Below are 26,313 nucleotides of genomic sequence, written 5' to 3'. Positions count from 1 at the left end.
AGGGTTGCCAACCATCCAGGATTGTCTGGGAGTCTCCAGGAATTAAAGATTAATCTTTGATTAAAGATCATGTCAGGTGATGAAACCTCCAGGAATACATCCAACCAAACTTGGCAACCCAAATCAGATCAGACCCTCAGTGACTCCTCACTCCAGCTGCCAATAACCCTGTCCATGGAAGCAGGGACCGCCCCCGCTTCCAAAAGAAGTGAGACTGGAGAACACCGTTGAGCCAGCTACAAGTGAAATGTCCTGGCTGATGCTTTAAATGAAGCTTCCCCAAAGTGCATCCATATATCTGGTGCTGATAAAATGATCATTGATGAACGAGCACACAGAGGGGGAGGAGAACGCTGCATCCAGTAGACATTGTCCCTAGTGCAGGATTCAGGGGCTCAGCCTCAGGAAAGAATTCCAGTGGGTTATTTAACATGCATCAGTTATTTTTCTAACTGTAAAGAGAAAAGGAGTACTAGTGGCACCTTAGAGACTAACCAATTTATTTGAGCATAAGCTTTCGTGAGCTACAGCTCACTTCATCGGATGCATTCAGTGGAAAATACAGTGAGGAGATTTATATACACACAGAACATGAAAAAATGGGTGTTATCATACACACTGTAAGGAGAGTGATCACTTAAGATGAGCTATTACCAGCAGAAAAGGGGGGGAGAAAACCTTTTGTAGTGATAATCAAGGTGGGCCATTTCCAGGAGTTAACAGGAACGTCCGAGGAGCAGTGGGGGAGTGGGGGTGGGAAAAATAAACATGGGTAAATAGTTTTACTTTGTGTAATGACACATCCACTCCCAGTCTCTATTCAAGCCTAAGTTAATTGTATCCATATGCGACAGCTCTGACTTTGGTCCCTGTGACAGTCTAGGACTCAGGAGTGTCAAGGCTGGAACTGCCAATCTACTCCAAACAGGAAATTGTTTGACTGTTTTGTTCATTGTCTCACTTTCACTCAAGTAGCCCAGTGTGGGATTTCAAAGCAAGCCTATACTGTATTTTCATTTGGTATTTATACTTCTGTTGCAAACCTGAATTTATATTTGCCCATTTCCAGTAACATTCATTTTTCATGTATACAGGGCCAAACAGCACCCAGCGCCAGAAAGGGGGTGTTGGGATAAACCCCTTCTCCTGTAAAAGCTGCCAAGGGCAGCTGGGACCTTAATTTGTAAAATCATGTCCAAAAGACCCCCACACATTAAAGAGCCTGGAAGCTAGTTTATGGTCTGCCTGGGAGGGATAGAGCCAAGCAAACAAAGCCAGCATTGAAAGCTGTGGTTTTGGGGAAGTTGAGATGTCAATGTGCAGGTGGGTGGATGGCTTGAATTGTCTTTTGAAAAAAATCCCTATAGGTGGAAGCTGCATTTAAACAGATATACTGGGTTTTATCATCCATGTAAGAGCCACACAATTCCACCAGGGGGAGGGCGCCTACCTCTTCAACATCCTCTCTTCTCCTCTGTAGCATGCTAGGGCCCAGGGAACTCACTTTCTTTCCAAATTTGGACATCGCACGGGAGCAGAGTTCTCCTCCTCCAAGGGTTGGGAAGAGGCCAATCCTCAGGGTATGCAACACTACAACAGCAGTGTAGACGCTTCCTACAGCGAAGGAGGGGGTTTCTCCGTCACTCTGGTAAATCCACTGTAGGTAGATCGACTGAAGAATTCTTTCTTTGGCTGAGCTGTGACTATAGTGGCGGGTAGGTTGAAATTGTTCACAGCTCTGAGTGATGTGGCTAGGTTGGCCTAAGTTGTAGGTGAAGCCCAGGCCTTCGACGCTGACCTTGTCACCCTGACATTTCCCCTCCTTGCTAACACTGGTGCAGCTACACCTTTGGGGGTGTTACTGGGGGCAAGGTGCCAACATCTTAAGCTGTCGCCGGGACCTGCCCCAAACAGAGTTACATGGTACGGGGCTTCAAACATTAGCGCGCTCTCTGGCTCCCCCTGGTGGCGCTGCATGGGTGCTGTGAGTGTTCAAGGAGATTGTAAGGAAAAGGCGAGTGTAGACGCACCTCTAATGGTGACAGAAGCCAGACCTGGGGATGTATCAGTTCATAATCTCCTCTCACAGCCCGTTCCTGTATCTGGTTTTGCTCCTCCTCCCAGCAGACATGCCCAGCCTCCAGCCCCAGCTGGCTGGGGGAATCCAGCTCAGGTTATTCTTTTTTCCTGGAAATTCATTATTTAAAGGCTTCAGGTAACTATGACTATATTGGGCTTGCATTACATGTAATGAGATGCTATTTGTAGCTAGTGGAAATTTTATTTATGCCATCTTCTTTCAAAAGAGCACTCAGGGCTTCTCTTTAACCAGCGGTGCCTGGGGCGTGATCCTGCTCAGACATGCCGAGCCAGCAAAGGAGACATTGTAGATTAAGAATGGACTCTTCCCATAAGCCTCCAGCCAGACCCAGCCGCCCCCATTGGCCCAGGATGGCTGTCCATGATATTAACACTGTGAATTGCCTTTATTGTGAGTACAGACAGGTAAGCTAAACTCCTGGCTTTCAGCTCCACAGGACACTGTGCAGGCTGCTGGAGGTTAATAAAAGTATTGCAAGCGTCATGGAGTTTAGGGCCAGAGGGACCACCAGATCATCTAGTCTGACCTCCTGTACATCACAGGCCACCAGCACCATCCAGCACCTGCACGCTGAACCCAACAACGGAAATGAGACCAAGGCATTACAGCCCCCAGGAAACTAGACTATTACATGCCACAGGCAGAGAACAGGAGGGACTGAAGTGCACCAGTGCCCAAGGTCTCTGCAATGGCAGGGAAGTGGGATACACACAGATAATCCTGGCAAGTGACCCGCATCCACGCTCTGCAGAGGAAGGTGAAATCTCCCCAAGGTGCTTGCCAATCTGACCCAGGGGGAAATTCCTTCCTGACCCCTGCTATGGGGATCAGTTAGACCCTGAGCATGTGAGCAGGAACCAGCCAGCTGAGTGCCTGACAGAGGATGCTCAATGCCACCTCAGAGTCGGGGCCCTCCCTGTTCTATATCCTATCTCCAGCCATGGCCATCCCTGATGCTTCAGAGGAAGGAGATAAATCAAACAACAATATCCAGAATATAGTGTGGGTGGGGAGAAATCCTTTCCTGACCCTTGCAGGTGGCCAGCTAAAGCCCTGAAGCATGAGCTTTTAGGCACATGAGGCATAAACTGGAAGTGAGCCACAGGACTGCTGAGCCCCACCTCTACCATCACAAGCAAACCTGTCATACAATCACACTCATAAATTTGTCCAGCTCTTTCTTAAAACTAATCCTTTGTTTGCCCCCAACAACTCCTATTGGGAGGCAGTCCAGAACCTCACCTCTCTGATGGTAAGAAACCTTATAATTTCCAGCCTGAGTTTGTTCGTGGCCAGTTTATATCCATTTGTTTCTGTACCAGCACTGTCCTTTAGCTTAAATAGCTCTCAGTCTCTCCGGTATTTACCTCCCTGATGTATTTATAGAGAGCAATCAGATCCCCTTTGAGCCTTCTTTTTTCGAGGCTAAACAGGCCAAGCTCTTCCAGGCTCCTAGAATCATAGAATCATAGAATCATAGAATATAAGGTTTGGAAGGGACCCCAGAAGGTCATCTAGTCCAACCCCCTGCTCAAAGCAGGACCAATTCCCAGTTAAATCATCCCAGCCAGGGCTTTGTCAAGCCTGACCTTAAAAACCTCTAAGGAAGGAGATTCTACCACCTCCCTAGGTAACGCATTCCAGTGTTTCACCACCCTCATAGTTAAAAAGTTTTTCCTAATATCCAATCTAAACCTCCCCCACTGTAACTTGAGACCATTACTCCTCGTTCTGTCATCTGATACCATTGAGAACAGTCTAGAGCCATCCTCTTTGGAACCCCCTTTCAGGTAGTTGAAAACAGCTATCAAATCCCCCCTCATTCTTCTCTTCTGCAGGCTAAACAATCCCAGCTCCCTCAGCCTCTCCTCATAACTCATATGTTCCAGACCCCTAATCATTTTTGTTGCCCTTCGCTGGACTCTCTCCAATTTATCCACATCCTTCTTGAAGTGTGGGGCCCAAAACTGGACACAGTACTCCAGATGAGGCCTCACCAATGTCGAATAGAGGGGAACGATCACGTCCCTCGATCTGCTCGCTATGCCCCTACTTATACATCCCAAAATGCCATTGGCCTTCTTGGCAACAAGGGCACACTGCTGACTCATATCCAGCTTCTCGTCCACTGTCACCCCTAGGTCCTTTTCCGCAGAACTGCTGCCTAGCCATTCGGTCCCTAGTCTGTAGCTGTGCATTGGGTTCTTCCGTCCTAAGTGCAGGACCCTGCACTTATCCTTATTGAACCTCATCAGATTTCTTTTGGCCCAATCCTCCAATTTGTCTAGGTCCTTCTGTATCCTATCCCTCCCCTCCAGCGTATCTACCACTCCTCCCAGTTTAGTATCATCCGCAAATTTGCTGAGAGTGCAATCCACACCATCCTCCAGATCATTTATGAAGATATTGAACAAAACCGGCCCCAGGACCGACCCTTGGGGCACACCACTTGATACCGGCTGCCAACTAGACATGGAGCCATTGATCACTACCCGTTGAGCCCGACAATCTAGCCAGCTTTCTACCCACCTTGTAGTGCATTCATCCAGCCCATACTTCCTTAACTTGCTGACAAGAATACTGTGGGAGACCGTGTCAAAAGCTTTGCTAAAGTCAAGAAACAATACATCCACTGCTTTCCCTTCATCCACAGAACCAGTAATTTCATCATAGAAGGCGATTAGATTAGTCAGGCATGACCTTCCCTTGGTGAATCCATGCTGGCTGTTCCTGATCACTTTCCTCTCATGCAAGTGCTTCAGGATTGATTCTTTGAGGACCTGCTCCATGATTTTTCCAGGGACTGAAGTGAGGCTGACTGGCCTGTAGTTCCCAGGATCCTCCTTCTTCCCTTTTTTAAAGATTGGCACTACATTAGCCTTTTTCCAGTCATCCGGGACTTCCCCGGTTCGCCACGAGTTTTCAAAGATAATGGCCAATGGCTCTGCAATCACAGCCGCCAGTTCCTTCAGCACTCTCGGATGCAACTCGTCCGGCCCCATGGACTTGTGCACGTCCAGCTTTTCTAAAAAGTCCCTAACCACCTCTATCTCCACAGAGGGCTGGCCATCTCTTCCCCATTTTGTGATGCCCAGCGTAGCAGTCTGGGAGCTGACCTTGTTAGTGAAAACAGAGGCAAAAAAAGCATTGAGTACATTAGCTTTTTCCACATCCTCTGTCACTAGTTTGCCTCCCTCATTCAGTAAGGGGCCCACATATTCCTTGGCTTTCTTCTTGTTGCCAACATACCTGAAGAAACCCTTCTTGTTACTCTTGACATCTCTGGCTAGCTGCAGCTCCAGGTGCGATTTGGCCCTCCTGATAACATTCCTACATGCCCGAGCAATATTTTTATACTCTTCCCTGGTCATATGTCCAACCTTCCACTTCTTGTAAGCTTCTTTTTTATGTTTAAGATCCGCTAAGATTTCACCATTAAGCCAAGCTGGTCGCCTGCCATATTTACTATTCTTTCGACTCATCGGGATGGTTTGTCCCTGTAACCTCAACAGGGATTCCTTGAAATACAGCCAGCTCTCCTGGACTCCTTTCCCCTTCAAGTTAGTCCCCCAGGGGATCCTGGCCATCCGTTCCCTGAGGGAGTCGAAGTCTGCTTTCCTGAAGTCCAGGGTCCGTATCGTGCTGCTTACCTTTCTTCCCTGTGTCAGGATCCTGAACTCAACCAACTCATGGTCACTGCCCCCCAGATTCCCATCCACTTTTGCTTCCCCCACTAATTCTACCCGGTTTGTGAGCAGCAGGTCAAGAAAAGCGCCCCCCCTAGTTGGCTCCTCGAGCACTTGCGCCAGGAAATTGTCCCCTACGCTTTCCAAAAACTTCCTGGATTGTCTATGCACCGCTGTATTGCTCTCCCAGCAGATATCAGGAAAATTAAAGTCACCCATGAGAATCAGGGCATGCGATCCAGTAGCTTCCGTGAGCTGCCGGAAGAAAGCCTCATCTACCTCATCCCCCTGGTCTGGTGGTCTATAGCAGACTCCCACCACTACATCACTCTTGTTGCACACACTTCTAAACTTAATCCAGAGACACTCAGGTTTTTCTGCAGTTTCGTACCGGAGCTCTGAGCAGTCATACTGCTCCCTTACATACAGTGCTACTCCCCCACCTTTTCTGCCCTGCCTGTCCTTCCTGAACAGTTTATAACCATCCATGACAGTACTCCAGTCATGTGAGTTATCCCACCAAGTCTCTGTTATTCCAATCACTCTTATAAGACAGGCCCTCCATTCCCCTCATCATCCTTGTAGCTCTTCTTCACACCTATTCCCGTTTAAATTCTTCTTTTTTGAGCATGGGTGATGAGAACTGTGTGCAGGACTCCAGATGAGGTCACACCAGTCCTTGTGCAATGGTATGAATACTTTTCTAGCTCTACTGGAAATGCCTCACCTGATACTGCCTAGCATAGCATTTGCCTTTTTCACAGCCCCATCACACTAGTGGCTCATAGTCATCCTGGGATTGACCCTGTGATGGGGTGTGTACCCCACACAAGCCCTGAAGGGGTTACTGTGGGCCTGAGAGGCTAATTAACATACCTGATTGGAGAGAGCAGTTAATTGATGTGAAGCCCAGCTGGGGAGGGGCTGGGTCATAGTCATTATAAAGCCAGGACCTTTGCAATAGGAAGGAGCTGTGTGATGAGGCTGTTGCAGCAAAAATCAGCCAAAGATAAAAAGAAAGGGTCTGTAGTCACTCTGTGGGGAGCAAAAGAGGTGGGAGGCACCAAGGAGTCAGAGGGAGGAGACTTTAACTGCCAGCTATAGGGTCCCTGGGCTGGACCCCAGCATAGAGGGAGGGCCTGAGTTCCCCTGATAGCCCATGAGGAATGTGGGGTGAAACCCGTGGTGGTATGGGGTGTGAGAACCGTGGAGCTCAGAGACTGAGGCAGGACTTGCTGTAAGGTCATTGGACTGTAGCTTGCTTGGACCCTGTTAGACTGAAGTGTGATCTAGCCAAAGGGCCAAGTTGTGGGAAGAGAGACCACTGCCATGATGGCGTGACCGTCAGCAGGGAGAGCTATACAGTGAGGCAGCAGCTATGCCGTGCCTGGTCCCAAGGAGATGCTCTGGTGGTGAGTGAGCCCCTGTACGCCCACACCCCGCTTCTATCACTTCTAGCTGATGAGCCCCCAGCTTGTAGCAGCAATTCTTAGTTAGGCCTGAAGTGCCTGACCTTGTGCTTTGTACTACTGAATTGCATCCTGTTTCTGCCACCCCAGGCCCTCCAGACTTTCCAGTGTAATATTCTGATCCTCCCACCTTGGTCTGATCAGCAAACTTTGTTAGCACGTGCCTACTTCTTGTGCTGGGGTCATTAATACAAATATTGAATCAGCTTGATCCCCTACACAGTTCCTTGAGGAGCTGCCCTATTAACCCCCCTCCAGTCTGATCATTCACCTTTCAGCACAACCCACTGCTCTTGTCCCCTTTAAGGTTCTTGTACTGATGGTCTCTGACAGACAGGGATGGGATGGGTGTGTTTGTCAGCTGATGGGATCAAAGGCTGGCAGTGAGAGGACATACTACTGTCAATCATTAGGCCCAGGTTGTCAGAAAGGTCACTGATTCTTGGGAGCCCAGCTTGAGACCTCCTTGGGCTTGACTGTCAGAGGGGCTGAGTACCCACAGCTCCCATTAATCTTAGCTGGAGCTATGGGTGCTCAGCACCTCTGACTGGTGGCACCACAAACCAGGGGCTGCTTTGGAATATGGAAAGAGCTATATGGATGCCATCTATTAAGGTATAATGAGCCCTGTTGAACTCGGGGGGGGGGGGGGGCAACTCACAGTAGAATGAGGAAGAGAACCCCAGTGTCCTGCTTTACAATTCCTTGCTTTCATCACAAGACCCTGCTCCCATTTGAAAATGATTCATGTGGCTGAGCCCATGTGGAGTTCCTGGGACCTGCTCTTGCTAAGTGAGCAAAGAGACCGACACCAGCACTGCAAATGTGTGGCTGAGTCTCACCCGCCTCTCAGAAAATGCAGGAAGAGCAGGGCTTTGGCTTTCATGGTCTGCAGAAAAGGTTGGTTAATGTTGGGGCTTTTGTGCTTCTTCCTTCAAAGTGTGAATTAAAGACTTCGGGGCTGCCCAATGCGGGCTTCTGCCCAGGAACAGAAGCTGAGAGGGGGTGAGGAGTGGGTTAATCATCTGCCATTGCCCAGCCTTCTCTGAAGGCTCTTTGTTGGTTTGAAATTCAGTCTCTTGACGAGTCATTGTCTCCTAATCTGCCTTGCACTCTTTATCTGTGGGACATGCCCTGCTTGCTGGAGACCTGCCTGGACACAGTGCCAGGATTTCCCTACTCTGTTTTAAATGACTTTTAATGTTGCAGTCAAAGGCAGTGGAGTCCAGTTTCTTGAAGGAGCAGGGAGCCAGGAATGAGGATTCCTGGGCTCTGTTCCCAGCTGTGGGAGGGCAGTCAGGCTGAATTGTTTGAGCAGGAGCTGATTGGTTGTCTGCATGGACATTAAAGATCCCACTGGGCAGTTTTCATAAGAAGAGAAGGGGTCTTGCTCCAGGATCCTAGGTCTATACATCCCATCCTTCCCACTGCTGTGTTCCTAGTTGCTATGCTACACCCCAGAGGTGGCTGCATTTCTGTGATGCTGTCTTCACAGGGTTTGTAAAGTGCTTGGGTGTAAGGTGTTATACAAATATTGACCCATCCTTATAATCAAGACACTAGTATGGTTTTCTTTCTCTGGGAACAACTAGAGAAAGCTACATTTCCAGGGACATAGTGCAAAAGCATCAATTCCCAAAGGAGTGTGGCTTCTAAGAGGGGTCACAGATTATCTCATTCTGTCCACACCATGGTTCTGTTCATGCCCTGCCCAGTGCTCCTCCCTGCCTATGTGAGCCCAAACATCTACTCTGAAACCACTACCCTGTGATTCCCCCCTCAAAAGGGGAAGCAAGACTGTGGAATGGGGGTGGACTGCCTGCCTCTGCCTGGCAAAAGTGAAGGGTTAAAAACAGAAGCCTGTTGCCAAAGTGCTGCAAGTTCAGGCCTGACTTCAAGCCACGTTCCTCTACCCAGTAATTCTAGACCGACCTGCAGCTGCGTTAGGAGCCGAGGTTCTGTGGCTCTGCAGAACAGACATGAAGGATAACGACTGGCCCCCTCCGGCCCGTCCTATCCCCTGAGGTGTCCCTGCACATAATCAGCTCACCCACTTGACAGGTTGCTCCAGGTTGGGGCATGGCAGCAGCTGTGTTCAGTTTCCCCTGCTGCTGCCTAGGCTGTGAATTGATGACTTGAGTCTGCAAGAACAAACTTGCATGCATGTGGGTAAAGCTGGGCCTCTTCCTCTTCCCTGGCGCACACTTCCGCACACCAGCAAGGGCTATGCAACACCTATCAAATTCCATCCTTTGACACAACACCCTGGGCACACCTGGGAGGCCCTGTATGGCATGGTTGCGGAGGAGAGCCATATACGTACTTTAGATGGACACAGGCCTGGAAGGGCTCCTTGGGACTGCACCTCAAACAGTAGATGGGGCACAGCCTGCCCTCCCTGACCCAGTAGTGAGTGGAGCATGTTTAGGATCATAAATAACCTTTGGCACTAATATAGCATCTTTCCTCCCAGGGATCTCCAAGCATTTCACAAATAGTAATCAACTCCCACAATGCTCAGAGGCAAGTCAACAGGATCTTCCATTTTAGAGGGGAAACTGAGGCACCGAGAAGGGGAGTGACTTCCCAAGTTCATACTCAGCTGCAGTGCAGGGAATAGAACCCAGGAGTTCTAGTACCTGGCCCCTTGCTCTGAGCAGTAGATGTGCTCTCCATAGGACATTGGAGCTAGGGAAAGGGTTTCCCCTTTGCTGCTTGTCCTCTTTCCTGCTCTGTTTCCACTCATGCTCATTGTCATTTCACCTTCTCCAAGGCCTTGCAGAAACTTTCCCCAAGCTTTGCAGCTCATTATAAAATCACTACTCTGTACTTCACTTGGGCTCCCTCTCCACTTCCTACGGCAAACAGGAGCCAGGCCATTTTCACATGCCCTGTTCCTTCCAGCTTGCTTCTGCACAAAACACTCCTGTGTGCTCTGTCCCCGGACTTGACTCATAGCTCTTGTGTGCATGATGCACCTATTCAGCCACAAACCATCTTCAGCACATTTTCTGACAGTGACTTAAACTAAGAGTAAAAAGAACAGGAGGACTTGTGGCACCTTAGAGACTAACAAATTTATTTGAGCATGAGCTTTCGTGAGCTACAGCTCACTTCATCGGATGCATTCAGTGTTTTCCACAAAAGCTTATGCTCAAATAAATTTGTCATTCTCTAAGGTGCCACAAGTACTCCTTTTCTTTTTGCGAATTAGATTAACCTGGCTGCTACTCTGAAACCTAAACTAAGAGTGTTTGCACTGCAACAAGGATGGTGGCAGGAAACAAATGTCCCATCATGCAAACAAACAAAAAAACCCAACAATAAATGTGGTTTGTAGACGTGAAAGAAGTGGAGAGACTATTCTCAGAATAGCAACTGAGGGGAAGTCTGGTGACATGCAGTGCAGAGTGGACTGGACAGGGACAGGTTACTCTTTGAACTAGAAATGTACAGTGCTTTGGGGGAGGTAAAGGACGGCAGCCCTCTAGACCAGCTATGCTGTTGGTTTGCAGAGGGTGGGCTGGGCACATGGTGCTGGGATTCTCTCTTTGTTTCCAGATGTTCAGTTGCATAAAAGTTTCAGTCATTTCCAGCCAGGATGCTAGAAGATGGTGATGAGGAGGTGGGGGTGTCCCCGGGAGAACCTCTTTATGAGGATGTGGTTCCTACTATGGAAAAATCTGAGAGCCCCTGCTCCAGTCCTCTCATTATCAACCTGCCTAGTCTCCTGGCTCTTGCCTCTTGTTCTGTCCTTTCGGGGAATGAGTACATTATGGCACAGGCGCCAGGCAGGCAAGGTTTCCCTCGCGCTGCCTCTGGCGATGTGCCTGAGCACTGAGCTAAAGGGGCTCCCCCTTGGAGTGAGAGGGGAGTTCGGTCTCAAGGTCCATTCAGTCCTGTGCCTGTCAGCAAGTCAGTGCCAGTCGTGACTGAGATTTCCGCCCGCCGTATGGATGATTGTGCACTAGGAACTGGACTGAGACATCCAAATGTTTTCACACTGGCTGTAGAACATCATCGAAAATTAGGGTTGGAAGGGACCTCAGGTGGTCATCTAGCCCAACCCCCTGCTCAAAGCAGGACCAACCCCAACTAAATAATAATAATACCATATATAATAATCAGACAGTAACAACTTCTGGTCCCAACCACTGTGAGTTGGAAGTGATTTACATTCCTCTAATACTAACAAGAGGGGAATTAGAGTGTGTGTTTCTGTCATGCTTCCTTGGGATGTTGCTGGGGGGGAAAATCTCTTCCTGTTACCTTGTGGTGTTTGTTGAGCACCAGGAAGGATTCCAGAGCCCTGTCCATGTGAGCCCTGTCCATGCAAGCCCTGGGCTCAGGTGGTTTGGAAAATGGTGTAATCTCTGGTTTAATGAGAACACTTTTGGCTAAGGATCTCAAAGCACTTCACCAACATTAATGAGCTCAGCTTGACAGCCCCTAGTACAAAAGTTTGAGAACGACAGCCCTAGTGGGATGACTACATGTAGACCCGTTTGTAGAGGGACAGGATCCCTCTGAGCAAAGGGAACAGTGGCAGGTCTTGCTGGGCTCTGTATTGTGGCTATGAAGACTGCACCCTGTACATTGTGTACATATACCCAACCCCTGTATACAGCTCTGCTTTGCCAGGGACACGCTATCCTGCTCTATGCTGTATGTAAATACACTGGGGCAGACTTTTTTCTAGGAGCAAATCTCCCTGCGAACTTGGGCTTTGTCGCTTTATTTATTCAGAATCTATCTGGCATGTTTAAACAGGACACAAGCATGAGACAGTGGCGATAAAGATCATGCGCTTTAAAGAAACAAAAAGCGAACTTCCAAAAACTAAAAGCTCTTTTAACGTGGGGAAAAGAACACCAGAACCCCCGAGAGCCGGTTCCCAGCGGGAGGAGGAGGGAAGCTGGGCGGAGTGGTGATTGCTACACAGAGGGGACAGGCAAATCCACCTGGGCTGTGCACAGACCTGAGCTGGCTGCGCGGCTGGTTCCCAAGCTGGGCCGCTCTGGGCGTGACTCGGGCAGCAGCAGCCGACTCCGTGCTGCGAGCCTGCCCTGGCAGGGAGGGGGGCCAGGTGTTCTGGCTAGGGGCGCGTGTGGCGGTAGGACTCCGGGGAGCTCCCTTCTCCCCCAGTTCGGAGAAGTTCCCTTATCTCCCTGCTCGGTCTCTGGACTATGGACTTGCCTCCCGCCGTGCCTGGCCCCAGCTGGATGGGGGCTGTGCTCGTCCTGGGGGGACAGCTCCTAGGTAAGGAATTATTCGGGCGTTTCCCCCCCTTGGCCTCAGCTGCCTCCTTTTTTTACCCTCCTGTTCTTCCAGTTCCCTCCCTCCTAAAGTCGTTCCCTGGGATTCTAGCATGTCTTTCCGTGGTGGAGAGTCTTCTTGGTCTGATTGTGCTGCGAGCTGCCTGGCGTGACTCTGCGTGTGGACACAAGCCTTGGACAAACAGGTTCAGGTGTGCCACTGAGGCCTGAGCATTCGGAGGTCGGGTTACACGCTATTTCCTCTCCTCTGGCCTCTCAGTCCCTGCTCCGGCCAGGACGGAGGGCTTTACTCTTTGAACTGCCCTGCTATTAAAGAGACAGGTCAGGTTTCAGATCCATTGCAGCAATGTAAATCTGGAATAAATACCCCAATTTCAGTGGAATTTTACAGGGTTTACATTCGCAGAAGAGATCCAGAATTTGGTCCATAGACCCCATGTGGTTTTAGGATGCTTGGGTCACTTCACTTCCGGCACCTGTGCGTGAACACACAGGCTTTTCTAAAAAAGAAAAGGAGGACTTGTGGCACCTTAGAGACTGTGAGCTACAGCTGAGCTGAAAGCTTATGCTCAAATAAATTGGTTAGTCTCTAAGGTGCCACAAGTACTCCTTTTCTTATTGTGAATACAGACTAACACGGTTGCTACTCTGAAACCTGTCATTATGCAGGCTTTTCTGTGATTTGTTGTGAAAAACATTTACAATTACAGCCCAAGTTTGCGCTAAGTGTTTTTTCAAAATGGTGGTTTTCACTTTGATGCAAAAGTTGATCTTTGCCAAAAAGAGATTTTCAAATGCAAAACTATGAAAAAATATTTGAGGTGTTTTCTCTTTTGCATGAGGTCCTGGTTTCAAGAAGATGAACGTATCTGTGAAATGACATGGGGTTTTTTTAGAAAATTGAGTGAGGAGGATGCCAAGAGCAGAGATTCCAGGGTTTTGAATTACATTTTGGATATATCAGAGCCCCACCAGATACTGCCAAATACTGTAACATAGAGGGTAATAGGAAATAAAGCCCATAAGGCAAGGTGAGTCTGGGTGATCAGCTGGTAGGTTGACTAGACAGCAAGTGAGAAAAATCGGGACAAGAGGTGGGGGGTAATAGGAGTCTATATAAGAAAAAGACCCAAATTTATAGGGACAGCCCTGATTTTTGGGACTTCTGGTCACCCTATCAGCTGGACCCTACATGGGTTTTGCAGCTAGCGAAGGCAAAGGCAGTTGCTGTGTGAAGTCTGTACTTCGGCAAGTACTGTATGGGCAATCCAGATGAGTAACACCTCTTTCCCTCAGATGAGACTAGAGCCCTCCTCGAGCCATCTCCCATCTCTGGGCATTTTCCCATGCTGCCCACTTTGTGGGGAAGAGTCTCACTGTCCCTCCACAAGCCACTGTCTGCCCTCCCTCAAACCCTCTTCTTCCAAGGTGCCCACAACAAGAGTTTATAATTGTTATGAAAAGTAAAATCAAGCCCCCTCCCCCCCAAAAAAATCTGGATTCCCCAGTATGTCACATCATTGCCAACCACATGCGTGTCAGGCCTTAGGGAGAACGGTAAGATGTAAAGATCAGAAGTTTGGGGTGCTTTTACCTGCCTTCTCATGCTGGGGCAGAAGGGATCATGTTTGACAAGCTTCTCTCTGAAACCACAAGGGCTGGGAACTTTTCTCTTGTCAATGAAAGCTGAGATTTTCAGGTAATAACCTGATTCCAGCAGTTGGGCCTTTTCCAGAAAAAAACACTTATAATGAGCCTTGAAATAACATTTCAAGAATTGGCAGCACTGTGTCCTGCCTGCTCAGGGTCTGTTCGTTGTACCCTGTGCCGCGCAGAGCACAGTGTTGGCACTTCATGAATTAAGAAGGGAGTAACAGCAATGGCCGAACAGTTCTCTCACATTTCCCCCAAGGCTGTGTGTGTCCAAGAACGATGGGATAAATCGGGGTGGGTGGGTGGGGTTGTTGATGTCAGCCTTAACACAGAGTTTCCTGATTGGTTTCATTGGTGCCACCTTGCTGTCAGGGAGGTGTATTTAGGGAAGGGGTCTATAACAGGAGTGGGTAGACGAGGTTCACGGCCTGCAATATGCAGGAGGTGTCCGAGTGACCAGTTATTAAAGCCCTCTCTCCATGGGCCAAAAAACGGTGGGTTTTTGCTTTTTCAATTGTTAGCTCAATTGGGTTACCTTAACTCAAGTGAAATCTCCCTTAACACCTCTATTGACATAGCTTTACCCTTTTAGCTTGATTCTAGCAACTAACTTGATTAGATTCTGATGTCACACTGGTGTAAATTAGAAGTAATGTCATTTAGGCCTGGTCTACGCTTAAAGGTTAGGTCAACATAGCTCCAGTGCTCCAGGATTCCTGAGCATTGTGCTATACAGACCTAACCCCGGTGTAGATGTGGCTAGGTCATGAATGGGGTGGAGAAAGTGAATAGGAAAGTGTTCTTTAGCCCTTCACATAACACAAGAACCAGCGGTTATGCTATGAAATTAATAAGCAGGAGGCTGAAAACAAACATAAGGAAGTACTACTTCACACAATGCACAGTCAACCTGTGGAACTCCTTGCTGTGGGATGTTGTGAAGGCCAAAAATATAACTGGGTTCAAAAAAAATTTCATTATATCATGGAGGATAGTTTTATCAATGTCTGTTAGCCAAAATGGTCAGGGTCACAGCCCCACACTCCAGGTGTCCCTAAGCCTCTGACTGCCAGAAGCTGGGACTGGACAACAGGGGTTGGATCACTCAATAATTGCCCTGTTCTGTTCATTCCCTTTGAAGCATCTGACACTGGCCACTGTTGGAAGACCAGATAATAGGATAAATGGACCATTGGTCAGATCCAATATGGCCATTCTTATGTTCTTAGGTAAGCAGAAGGAGTCTTCCGTTAACTTAGCTACTGCTGCTTGGATAGGGGGATATCCTAGAATGATGGAAAACCCTTCTGTCATTGTAGGCGGTGCCTCCTACAATGTCACTGTAGCTATGGGGCTGTAGCGCATGTGTAGTGTAGACATGGCCTCTATCATTGCAGTTACAGTAGTGTGAGCAAGAGCAGAATCAGGATTCCAAAGCTGAAAGGCCTCCCTACAAGTTAACCTTTTCATCTTCTCTCTCTGCTCTCTTTCCAGTCCTCTTTTCTCTCTCTCTCCTGGTAGTTCTAGTAGACTTATCCTGTTTTCATAAACTGCAGCCGGGGTGGTTTGGTTAACTGTGGATGTTTCTTTGACATACCCTTACAAAGGGGGGAGAGATAGTTCAGTGGTTTGAGCATTGGCCTGCTAAACCCAGGGTTGTGAGTTCAATCCTTGAGGGGGCCATTTAGGGATGTGGGGCAAAAATTGGGGATTGGCCCTGCTTTTGAGCAGGGAGTTGGACTAGATGACCTCCTGAGGTCCCTTCCAACCCTGATATTCTATGACAACAAAGGTTACCTTTCATCCTGAATGAGATACAGAACCTACCCCAAAAACCACCACCAAGCAACTGGGCAATAACTGTGGAACAATATTAGCAGGGGCCGTGCATGCTCCCATCCAGGGACACCTTGCATTCATTGAGCACTGTTCATCCTGCAGTGCATGAAATGCTTAATGTAATAATACAAACTGTGTAAAGAAGTGATTTCATCCACCCTGTCTGGAGTAGGACATAGTAGCTGCTTAACAGCACTTAGCAGTGCTACACAAGAGAGAAGGAATATTCTTTCCAACTGGAACTGCATGGGGAACTGAGAGAAGCAGAATATAATCACTCCAGCTGGAATGTGTCCAGGATACTGAGGCTGTGTCTACACCACAAACATTACAGTGGCACAGCTGCTGTAGTGTAGACACTTGCTACAGCAACAGAAGGAGTTTTCTGTCACGGTACTAAAACAATGAGGAATCCTTGTGGTACCTTAGTGACTAACAAATTTATTTGGGCATAAGCTTTCATGGGATAAAACCCACTTCATCAGATGCATGGAGTGAAAAATACAGGAGGCAGGTGTGTATATATATTACAGCACATGAAAAGATGGGAGTTGCCTTACCAAGTGGGGGGTCAGTGCTAACGAGGCCAATTCAATCAAGGTGGAAGTGGCCTATTCCCAACAGTTGACAAGAAGGGGTGAATATCAACAGAGGGAAAATTACTTTGAGTAGGTAGGTCAATGGAAGAATTCTTCTGTAGACCTTCTTCTAACATGTCTGTCATGGAATTGCAGTGCTGTATATTGCTGTTCTGCAAATAGATGCTATGCGATTCGTGGTGTAATTTATTAACAGGAGTTGATAGGGCAGGCACCAGTCCAGATTGAGTGGATAGGGCTTCTGATTTTTGGTTTTAACTGATAAACTTTGATAAAAGACTCCTGACACACAAAGAATGAAATTGGTGTTTATTCACAAACATGGAAATACACTGGAAATGGTTACTTGTATCTAAGGGCTCGTCTACACAATAGGGTAGTGCGCTCTACACAGGTGTGCTTTCCAAAGAATGTTAATGTGTTGCACGTCAGTTGGTCTGTGTAGACCCTGCCAGGGCACACGAAAAGTTTCCTAGTGTGCTTTAATTTAATACAGTTACAAACAGCACTACATTAAAGTGCACTAGGGAACATTACAAAGATTACTCATTGTACTATATACACACACTATATATAGAGAGAGCCCTGAACCCCCCCCCCCCCCCAATTTTTGGACATCTACATAAAACTCAAATTGCTAAAAATACCCCCCCAATGAAATTAATAAACCCCCAAAACAGAAGCCCTAAGTGTAGACAAAAAAGGGTGAGGTGCTTCCTTCTAGACTGCAGCTTCTTTTTTTATTTCCATCCCCTGTTTTCCCTGCAGCACTCTGGCCTGTGGCAGCTGTGGAAGTTCACACTTCCAGGGAAGTAGAGGCTCTGAATGGGACCAGTGTACGCTTAAAATGCACCTTTTCCAGCTCCAGCCCTGTTGGCCAGCGTCTGACGGTGACCTGGAACTTCCGGCCCCAGGGAATTAACTCTGCTGAGTCTGTAAGTGGTAATAAAGTGGGACCTTTATGCTCCATTTCGGCGATAAGGTATTGCTCATACAAGCCTCTCCTGCTGTGTCGAAGTTGCTGCAATGGGAGTGTAACTAACAATAGAGGGTGTGAGTGTGGGTGGGGACCACAGATTAGCAGAGGCATATCTGGTAGGTGACTCTGTGACTTTAATTGATTAAAAGATTCAGCTGACTAATCCCCTCTGCAGTGAGTTTTGGTTTCAGGTCCTGTCTTTGCTGGCCATCGAACCTGGCTAGAGGAACCATTTTTAGGTAGTTCCCGCGTGTATGGTTAAATGCTGGGGACCAAATGCAGCTGCACCTGCTTACATCGCAGCCTAATTTGGTCCTGTGTCCCTGCTGAAGCCACAGCTCTGGCCTGTGACTTTGCCTGGCCCACAGTGGGAGGGGAAGTACGTCAGCAATGGCCATGGTTGGCCAGCCCGAACCTGACGTGCCCCAGGAGGGATCCCCACTGAGGGGTCAGATGGTCTCTGAGTTCTGCTGCAAGAGGCTGACGCAGCACAGCTCCTGCCTGCCCTAGCCATTCACCTTCTCCAGCCTGTGCTATCTTGAGGCCTTGCTGGCTCCCTACAGGCCCCGGGTGGATGTGAAGTTGCAGCTGCTTTCAGAGGTGAGAAAATGGGGTCAGGATTGCAGCCACTGTGAAGGAGACATCAACAGGGGAGAGAGAATTTGAAGGGGACATGTCCCCTCAATCCCATCCCACCGTGCTTGTCTAGGCTCCTTTGCATGTCTGCTTTCCATCCATGCTGCCTCTCTTGCCTCTCGCCCCCAACCTGAGATGGAGACACTGGGATCTCTGTCCTGCCTGTTTTATAAATGCTTTGAATGTTTGCAGAATGGGCTTGAGCACAAATTCCAGGCAGGCAGGTTCCTCCTCCACAGGGCAGAGCACAGTCACACAGTGCACAGTAGTGATGAAGCTTCCTCTCTGACCATCTAGATGCTCTACTACTATGAGAAGCCCTATCCCCCAACCAGTGGGCGGTTTAAAGAGCGAGCTACTTGGGATGGGAACATTGACCGGAACGATGCTTCCATCGTCGTCTGGAACTTGAATCCCACCGACAATGGGACGTTCACTTGCCAGGTGAAGAACCCACCAGATGTTGATGGCACGATTGGCGAAATCCAACTCCGTGTTGTGCAGCGAGGTATGTGGCTCGGGGCACTGTCTTGGTCAATATGAAGTTAGCTGGTACAGGGAACTGGCACAAGTGGATGATCTCCTACCATGTGTGGGGGAATGCATGAAGGGAAAGGGATTACCAAGGGGAGGTATCAGGAAAATAAATGAATGCAATAAGGGATGTGGGTGAGGAAGGACTGAACCCGGGAGTTCTGGACTCCCAGTCCTCCGCTAAGTCCCCTCCCAACCAAGCCGCCCTCTCTTATTCACCTGTTTCTCTTCTGTGCAGTGCATTTCTCGGAAATCCACATCCTGTCTCTGGTCATAGGGTCTGCCTGTGCTGCGATGATCATTGTGGTGATAGCGGTAGTTGTCTGGCGACACTATCGGAACAGACGGCAAGAGACGAGCATTGAGATGGCGGAGACAGAACCGTAAGGACAGAGGCTTCTGGGAAACCTCAAAATGTCTCCATCGGGGTTTGGCCAGTGCCTAGCACACGGCAGCCAAGAGTTGATAGTGCAAAACCTACCATCAACTGGCAGTAATTGGCCCTTTTGTTGGTAGCTACACCAGGGAGCTCACAGCGTGAATGAGCTTCTCCTCTGACCCCTGGAGGGGGTCCATCAAGTCAGGGTAGAAGCCAACTGTGGAGGTGTCTGTGTGGGGGAAGCTTGCTCTGCCTGTTCTAAGGATAAACACAGCACCATGAAGTAGTGGCTGATACAGAAGATATGTCCTGTGTGATTAGGAGAAACACTAGCTTTTTTAAACCCCTTGTTTGCTAAACTAAGGGGTACATCAAATACTCATTACTTTCTGATCAAGTGTAACTACAGCTCTGAATGATGTAACTAGCTTCTTTGCTAGAAGGGAGCAGGAAAGCTTTACAACCACTTAAAACAGAACACCTACAGATTGGTGGGAAGGGTCAGTATCAGAACGCTGTAAAAAGGAGCTGGTGGCCACAGCATTTGCTTGTCTCATGGCTATCAAGATACGCTGTAGTTAAAGATTTCAGAGTGGTAGCCGTGTTAGTCTGTATCAGCAAAAACAACGAGGAGTCCTTTTCATGTGCTATAATATATATTCTACTTACTGTATTTTTCCCTCCACACATCTGGTGAAGTGGGTTTTATCCCACGAAAGTTTATGCCCAAATAAATTTGTTAGTCTCTAAGGTGCCACAAGGACTCCTTGTTGTTTCTGTAGTTAAAGGCATTGCAGCTCAGTGATGTGTTGGGGTTTAGTGAGCAGTTTGCAAGGGGATCAGAGTGAAGGCTGAATGCAGAACAGGCAATGTTATGGGCTGTGGCATTAAAAGACTTGATCACAATGGAGCCATTGTCCGAAAGGTTTAGATGGTGAAAGTGGGGCAGTGATTGGTGTTAGGGGGCTTATTCCTTCACCCACTTACTTCCCTGGTCCTTCTCGCATGAACAGAGAGCAACAATACTTGAAGTCCAAAGGTGCAAACAATTCAATGTTTATTGGGTTGAACTTCCAGCAAGCATGATTCCAGTTTCCTTCCTTTAGTGTCCCACTTCCCAGCTCTGACACCACAGAGCCTTACCTGTGTCCCTGTTCCCATTCCCCCCCTTAGCAAAACATGATTCCAATTCCCCACCCCCATTCCCTGTTCCCATTTCCCCCCCTTACTTCCTGATTGACTGCAGACTATATAGTAAAACTTGAGTTCAGCTTAGCTATACCTTAACCAATCATTATCCTGAAATTTAACTAACCAATCCTAACATATTATAACATGATTATGTAACCAATTATATCCCACCACCCTAATTAGTTTACACCCAGCAAAATTAATCATACAGCAGACAGAAACAATCACAGAACCAGGCAGAGACCATGCAAATAAACAATAGCAAAGTGGGAACTATAATGACAAAACAATACAGAAGTGAGGATTTCACATCCCAGCTATTGATAAGTGAGTTCTTGCCAGACAGGATGCTATCAAACTAAGTTTCCTTTTACATCTTCTAGGCACTTCCCTTTCTCTGGAGGTGATAGGAATTATCAGGACAGGATTGTATTCCTAACAGCCCAATAGCACCTGATTTCAATGTGACTAGTTTGGAATGTGAGGATGTGACCGTTCGCTTCCCAGCTTATGGCTGCCTCCGCTGCTTAGCCAAAGGCCTTAGCCTAAGAACAGGGCCTCAGACTGTCACAGTAAGAGAAGGCCCTTACACCGGCGGACAGTGATTTTGATTGTTTCTTTTATACCTCTAGAACTAGCCAAGTGATAAGAATGCACCTAAATGCTTATAGTCTAGGCCTTTGCAGACAGGCCTGAATATCTATATCCTAACAATTGGGACCATGTCTAACCAGCTGTGATTGAGCTACTGTGTAATTTGCAGGAACATACAGCTATGCTGTAGCCTAAACACATGTAACCAACTAATTTAATGAATTTGCCATGCAAATAAAGGAACCTACAGGATACCATGTCTTCTAGTGTATAGAGTTACTGTACCCCATGTGCTTCCCGGCTGGCTCGCCAGCCGGTGCACCTGGGGAGATGTGTTGGGAACAAATTTGGGGCACCAGTAGAGATTAGTGCTGTTCTGGATCTCCAGGTGGTGTTGATTCCATCCCCGCTATTCACTCCATCCCTCTGGACCTTTGGGTGGGTCATGTAGTGATATGACTGGTATTTTCTTTTCCAGTCAAACACAAGCTGGTGTTTAGCAGAGTGTGAATGGGTCAAGGATACATCAAGGGGGCTGCTGTGCTGACTGTGGACTGGGGGATGTGTCACCTATGCAGGGATACCTCTGGGGAAGGGGTCACAGCCAATTAAAATCCGAATGATAGATTCTCCTTTCCTCCCTAGTGCAGACCCCACAAGCTGTCTGTGTACCTTTCGCTTAACAGGCTTATGGCCAGGGAGCCTAGTTTTCAGTGATAAACCCCCCAAAATTCTCCTATTAAAAAAAAATATAAAAATCCATGTTTTTCTGTGCTTAAAATGAAACACCCTGGGCGGCATGGCTCCCACTGTCACTTACTGAATAAGTGACACTGGTACTTAACACTAAAATGTAGGTAATAGGTTTTATTTTTTTCAAAAAATGTAAAAACTAAAGATTGTTTAAAAAAACAACACCCCCAATCTCTCCCTCCTCCCCCCCAATTTCATGTTTTTCCAAGGCAAACAGATTTCTAGAATCCCTGCTTGTTACCTCCTTATGACTCAGAACCCAGGCCAGTTGGGCAGGGGGTCTGATGGCTGCTTTTGGCTTTTCTAGAACAGAAAAGGAGAAGCTGAAGAGTACAGAAGAGAAGGTAGCTGTCCTATTAGAAGACTAAAGTTCTCTGATTAAAGGGTACATACAGTGCAGGTAAGTGCTTTCCAACAGCTTTCTGACCCGCTGCAGGTTTTGAAGAGTGTTTTTTACATGGCTGTTCCATGACCTGTGTGAAATGAGTGGGTAGGTCTCGGGTAAGTTCCTAATGGACAGGTCATGGTATCCACATTACAAAAACTGCTCCTGCCATAGTCACCATTAATACTGACTGGCTTCCTCATTGGCAGCCCTCAGAGACAGAACAAGGACTGAATGGGCCATAGAGACAGAACTTCCCTCTCGACCCTACAGGAGGTGTCTCCAGGTCAGGGTTGATTCTCATTTGTAGGGAAGCTTGAACAGTTGCTACCCAGTATATAGCTGTTTTGTGGATAAATAAGAGTGCCATTTTCATCTCCACTTTTAGAGTCGCTTTGCGTTCCTTGTTTTAAGGCCGTTACAGGACGAACATTCCTGCTGCTACTAATAGGCTCTGGTGGTACATTTACACATCATTTTACCTTCCCACTTTTTGATATCATCAGCTGCCTTTGTTATTTTAAGTTCAAGAATGTTGTAGTAATATGTTGTCTTTTTTTCCTTCCTGTAGCTTCTCCCCTGCAGAAGTTTCAGAAGCAGGTGGCTAATCCTTCTGATTTCAAATGTTAGAACAAAGCTGAATTACAGATGTCTGATGCCGCAACTGTGGTACCCTTGTTCCCCTTAAAATTTGTGCCACGGCAAGACAATGGGATTAAAATAATGTGTGAGATCTTATTTCCTTCCATTGAAACAACGCAGGGGAAACTTGTCCTATCAACAGTGAAGTTGTCTTTGGTCATCAGTCCAGCTGTAGCCATTTGGAGAAGTGTATGTCCTTTGCAGAATTGCATTTGATTCACTCTGTTGAAGAGAAAAAAATCCCAAGAGAACTATAAGAAATTCAAAGATTCAGGAACAGATTTTTCAAAATTCTCATCTTGGCCTGTGGAAGAATTTTGGAAAAATGCCTTTTAATTTTTTAAAAACTTTTTTTCCCTGTTTTTCCCTCCCTCCCTCCCTCCCCACAAAACAACACCCCCACCCCCTGCCATATGTGTAAAAAAGAAAATGGGGGGGAAAAGCATGATCGTCACTCTGAATGAAAACGGGCAATGGTTAACCCATTCCCATTGCAAACTGTCTGTGCATGCCACGCTCTTATTAGTTCTCGCTTTAATTCTTAAATTTGGTTTGAACTATTTTTCCTGTCACAAAGAAGCTCTTTAAATGTTTCTAAAAAGAATGATGAGACAGTTTGATCACAGGGACAGCTTATTGAAAGAACAGGGTTTTGATCCCATTGTTACATGAAGTGGAAAAGTGTTACAGTTTTGGACCGTGTGCTGTTTCTTTGGCTGGGATGGTAGTTAGAAGTGGATGCATATTTCAGTTTTGACTTTTGTTTTACATTTTAGGTGACTCAGTGTGTCTGCAAGTGACAGACTGAGAACCCTGCCTATTACTATGGCGGTCTCTGCCCATTCCTATTCTACTGATGCACCAAAATCCTGACTTCCCTCTGCTGTTCCAGACCTGGTTCCCCCCCACTCATTTCTATTGATTCACCTCAGTCCTGACCTGCAGCACCCCTTGTTGTTTCCCAGGACCTATGCACAGTTTGCAGATGCCCTCCAACTTTGGCTTGCAACAGCCACTTCTGTTCCAACCTAGAGTCTCTCTCCTAAATAAACACTACCAGTTGTGCCTAATCACAGTAAAGTTTTATTTCATATCAAAGTTCAATGGCTTGGTTCCATTGTATCAAGATTCTGGGAGGTCCTCTCAGTGATGCAAGCAGCTCCCTTTTAGATATGCACATTGCTGCACAAGGAATTTGTCTCAATGCTAATTACTGCTCCAGGTTACTAGTAGCACATCTTATTACTAAATATGTGGTGAGCACAACAGATTCAGTGCTGCTGCAGATCTCAGTTTAAAATAAAAAACACAAATAATCAACACCTCAGAGCTGTTTCTGTATTTAATTGGCATTAAATCAAAATATGAGCTTGTTTGCTTAACAAGTATTTTTGTTTTTATGGCCCTGCCTGTGAAATGCTTGCTATATTATCTCAATTCATTTGTTTTCTTTTCCTATCAGGGGTATCATAAATAAATTTGTTTTGTGGACAGTCAGACGCTATGACAGTGTAACTACCACAATGTAAGCCTAGGGAAACTCTCAGTGATACTGCAAACCATCCTGTTCTCAACAGAGTTTTTGTTTTTGAGACAATGGAATAGATGCCCCCACATCATGACAATGAGTGATTATTTGGATAAAAGAGGAGTTTTAACACACACCCCTAAGTGACTGAATGATAACATTTTGTTGCAATGTAAGTACGATTGTATGCAGCACAATGCTGGGGCACTGGAATGCATATAAGGAGCATCAACCAATGCAGAAATGAATTGCCAACAGCTTCTTTCTGCTGTAGCTACTGCTCTTCTCTCAGATCTTATGCCCTTTCAGGTGCAGACACACATGCCCTCATCGAACAGCTCTAACTTTGGAACTGAGATTCGCATACAATTGCAGCAGGATTCCAAGGAGGAACATTCCAAACCAGGGGCTAAAAGGGTTCCAGTCCTGCAAAGCTCCCATTGACTTCAATGAAAGAAGGATTGGAGCAGTTAGTTGGGGAAGGAGCATATTTGTACAGTGTCCAGTCTCACTTCAAACTAAAAACAAAACATTGAATGCAAGACATTAATATAGGTAAGGTGCCACAAGTACTCCTTTTCTTTTTGCTAATATAGGTAAACCCATTTTATCCAAACTCTCCAAATTTCACTTGACCCAAAATTTGTTTCTGTCCTCCAAGTCCCAAAATCATATAGAGGGTCTAGTGCAAGTCACAGCCATGGAATCTGTACTGTTACTAGTTTGGATCTTCAAATGGACTGACTGCAGATTAAATTAAATTATCAGACGCTGCTGTGCTGTGGAAACGCACATCCTATGGTTTAACATACCATCTGTATTCAGCTACCCATTTTAGTAGCAGTTTTTAGAGCAGTATTACGTTCCTTCTGTGTTTCATAGTTTCTCTACTTCCTCTTCTGCAAACATAATTGTCTAATTCTGCTTGTCAATTTCAAGGCCCTGATTCTGCTTGGGCAGACCCCTTCAATAGAGAAGAGACCCATGTACTTCAACAGGGCTCTGGTTGGGTGCAGGGGTCTGCTCACATGGAACAACTTGTAGGATCAAGACTCATGGGCAGTATCTAGATGATGTGCATGTGCATTTTTATATTACTCAAACAGCTGCTTAGTTCTAGACAACTTTGATATTTTCATTTTTTTTGCTGTAATACTTATTTCAGCACAGAGAAACTACAGTAAGGGGCTGTGTCCATCTGTGTAGACAGATACTCTTTTGTACTGTAACTTATTTTAAATGAGCTTTTCAAGTCATTGTATGTAAATAAACCATTTTTAGTATTAAAGCATGTCCTACTTGCCTGTTTTTAATTGAAAAACTAGACGGTTTACTGCACAAGTTCATTATGGTAAGAAAACAATGGATGTCACAGTACAGAGTAGAGAGACAAGGTAGGTCAGATAAATATATTTTATTGGACCAACTTCTGTTTGTGAGAGAGACAAGTCCAATAAAAGATATTACCTCACCCACTTTGTCTCTCTAATATCCTGGAACCAACACGCTACAACTACACTGCATAGTGCATATGTTTAGTATGAACTTTCCACAATGCCCGAAGAGTTTTTACACGACCTTACCATAAATATAACTTAAAATTATTTTCTTTGGGAGACTGGACTAGTTAACTGTGCAGAGCACTGAGTTGCTTGCTTGTGGGAGGCAAAAATGCATTCATTTCCTTTGGAAGGGAACACTTTGCTTTGCTCAGTAATGATCCCTTTCTTAAGTAGTGATTGTGATAGTCATCTGGTGCCACCATACCAGACAGGGCAGTTCCTGTATAGTAATTTTCCAGAGCTCCGTTGAAAGTTGGTGGCCAAGGGTCTTTGAACATCTCTCAGCTACTTCCTGTGTCTATTCCCATGTGCTGACATGCATGGTGCCTCCTATATCAGGACCAGCTTCTTATCCACAAAGTAACCTTCCTCAGATCCCTTTGTATAATACACTTATTTCGCAGGGCCTTGCTGCTGATATCCAGTCCTGCCAGAGTGCACTCAGGTCTTCCTGCAATTGATGGGCTGAAAAAGGCACAAACTAATACTCTTGGACTGGGCTCTAGA

General features: G+C 46.7%; 1 protein-coding gene across 1 annotated transcript; it reads left to right on the top strand.

Moving 5' to 3' along the window:
* The first annotated feature begins 12,125 nt into the window (after window positions 1–12,125).
* On the top strand, window positions 12,126–25,532 carry MPZL2 (myelin protein zero like 2). Its single transcript, XM_048827620.2, has 6 exons — window positions 12,126–12,515; window positions 17,392–17,558; window positions 18,536–18,746; window positions 19,011–19,155; window positions 21,997–22,089; window positions 22,646–25,532. The coding sequence occupies exons 1-5, from the start codon at window positions 12,443–12,445 to the stop codon at window positions 22,055–22,057; spliced, it is 657 nt and encodes a 218-aa protein (XP_048683577.1). The 5' UTR covers window positions 12,126–12,442; the 3' UTR covers window positions 22,058–22,089; window positions 22,646–25,532.
* The last annotated feature ends 781 nt before the right edge of the window (window positions 25,533–26,313 follow it).

This window comes from Caretta caretta, chromosome 22 (genome assembly GCF_965140235.1).
Source record: "Caretta caretta isolate rCarCar2 chromosome 22, rCarCar1.hap1, whole genome shotgun sequence".
NCBI classification, from domain to species: Eukaryota; Metazoa; Chordata; order Testudines; family Cheloniidae; genus Caretta; species Caretta caretta.
Note: the sequence above shows the minus strand (reverse complement) of the source record. Positions and strands in the feature narration are given on the sequence as shown.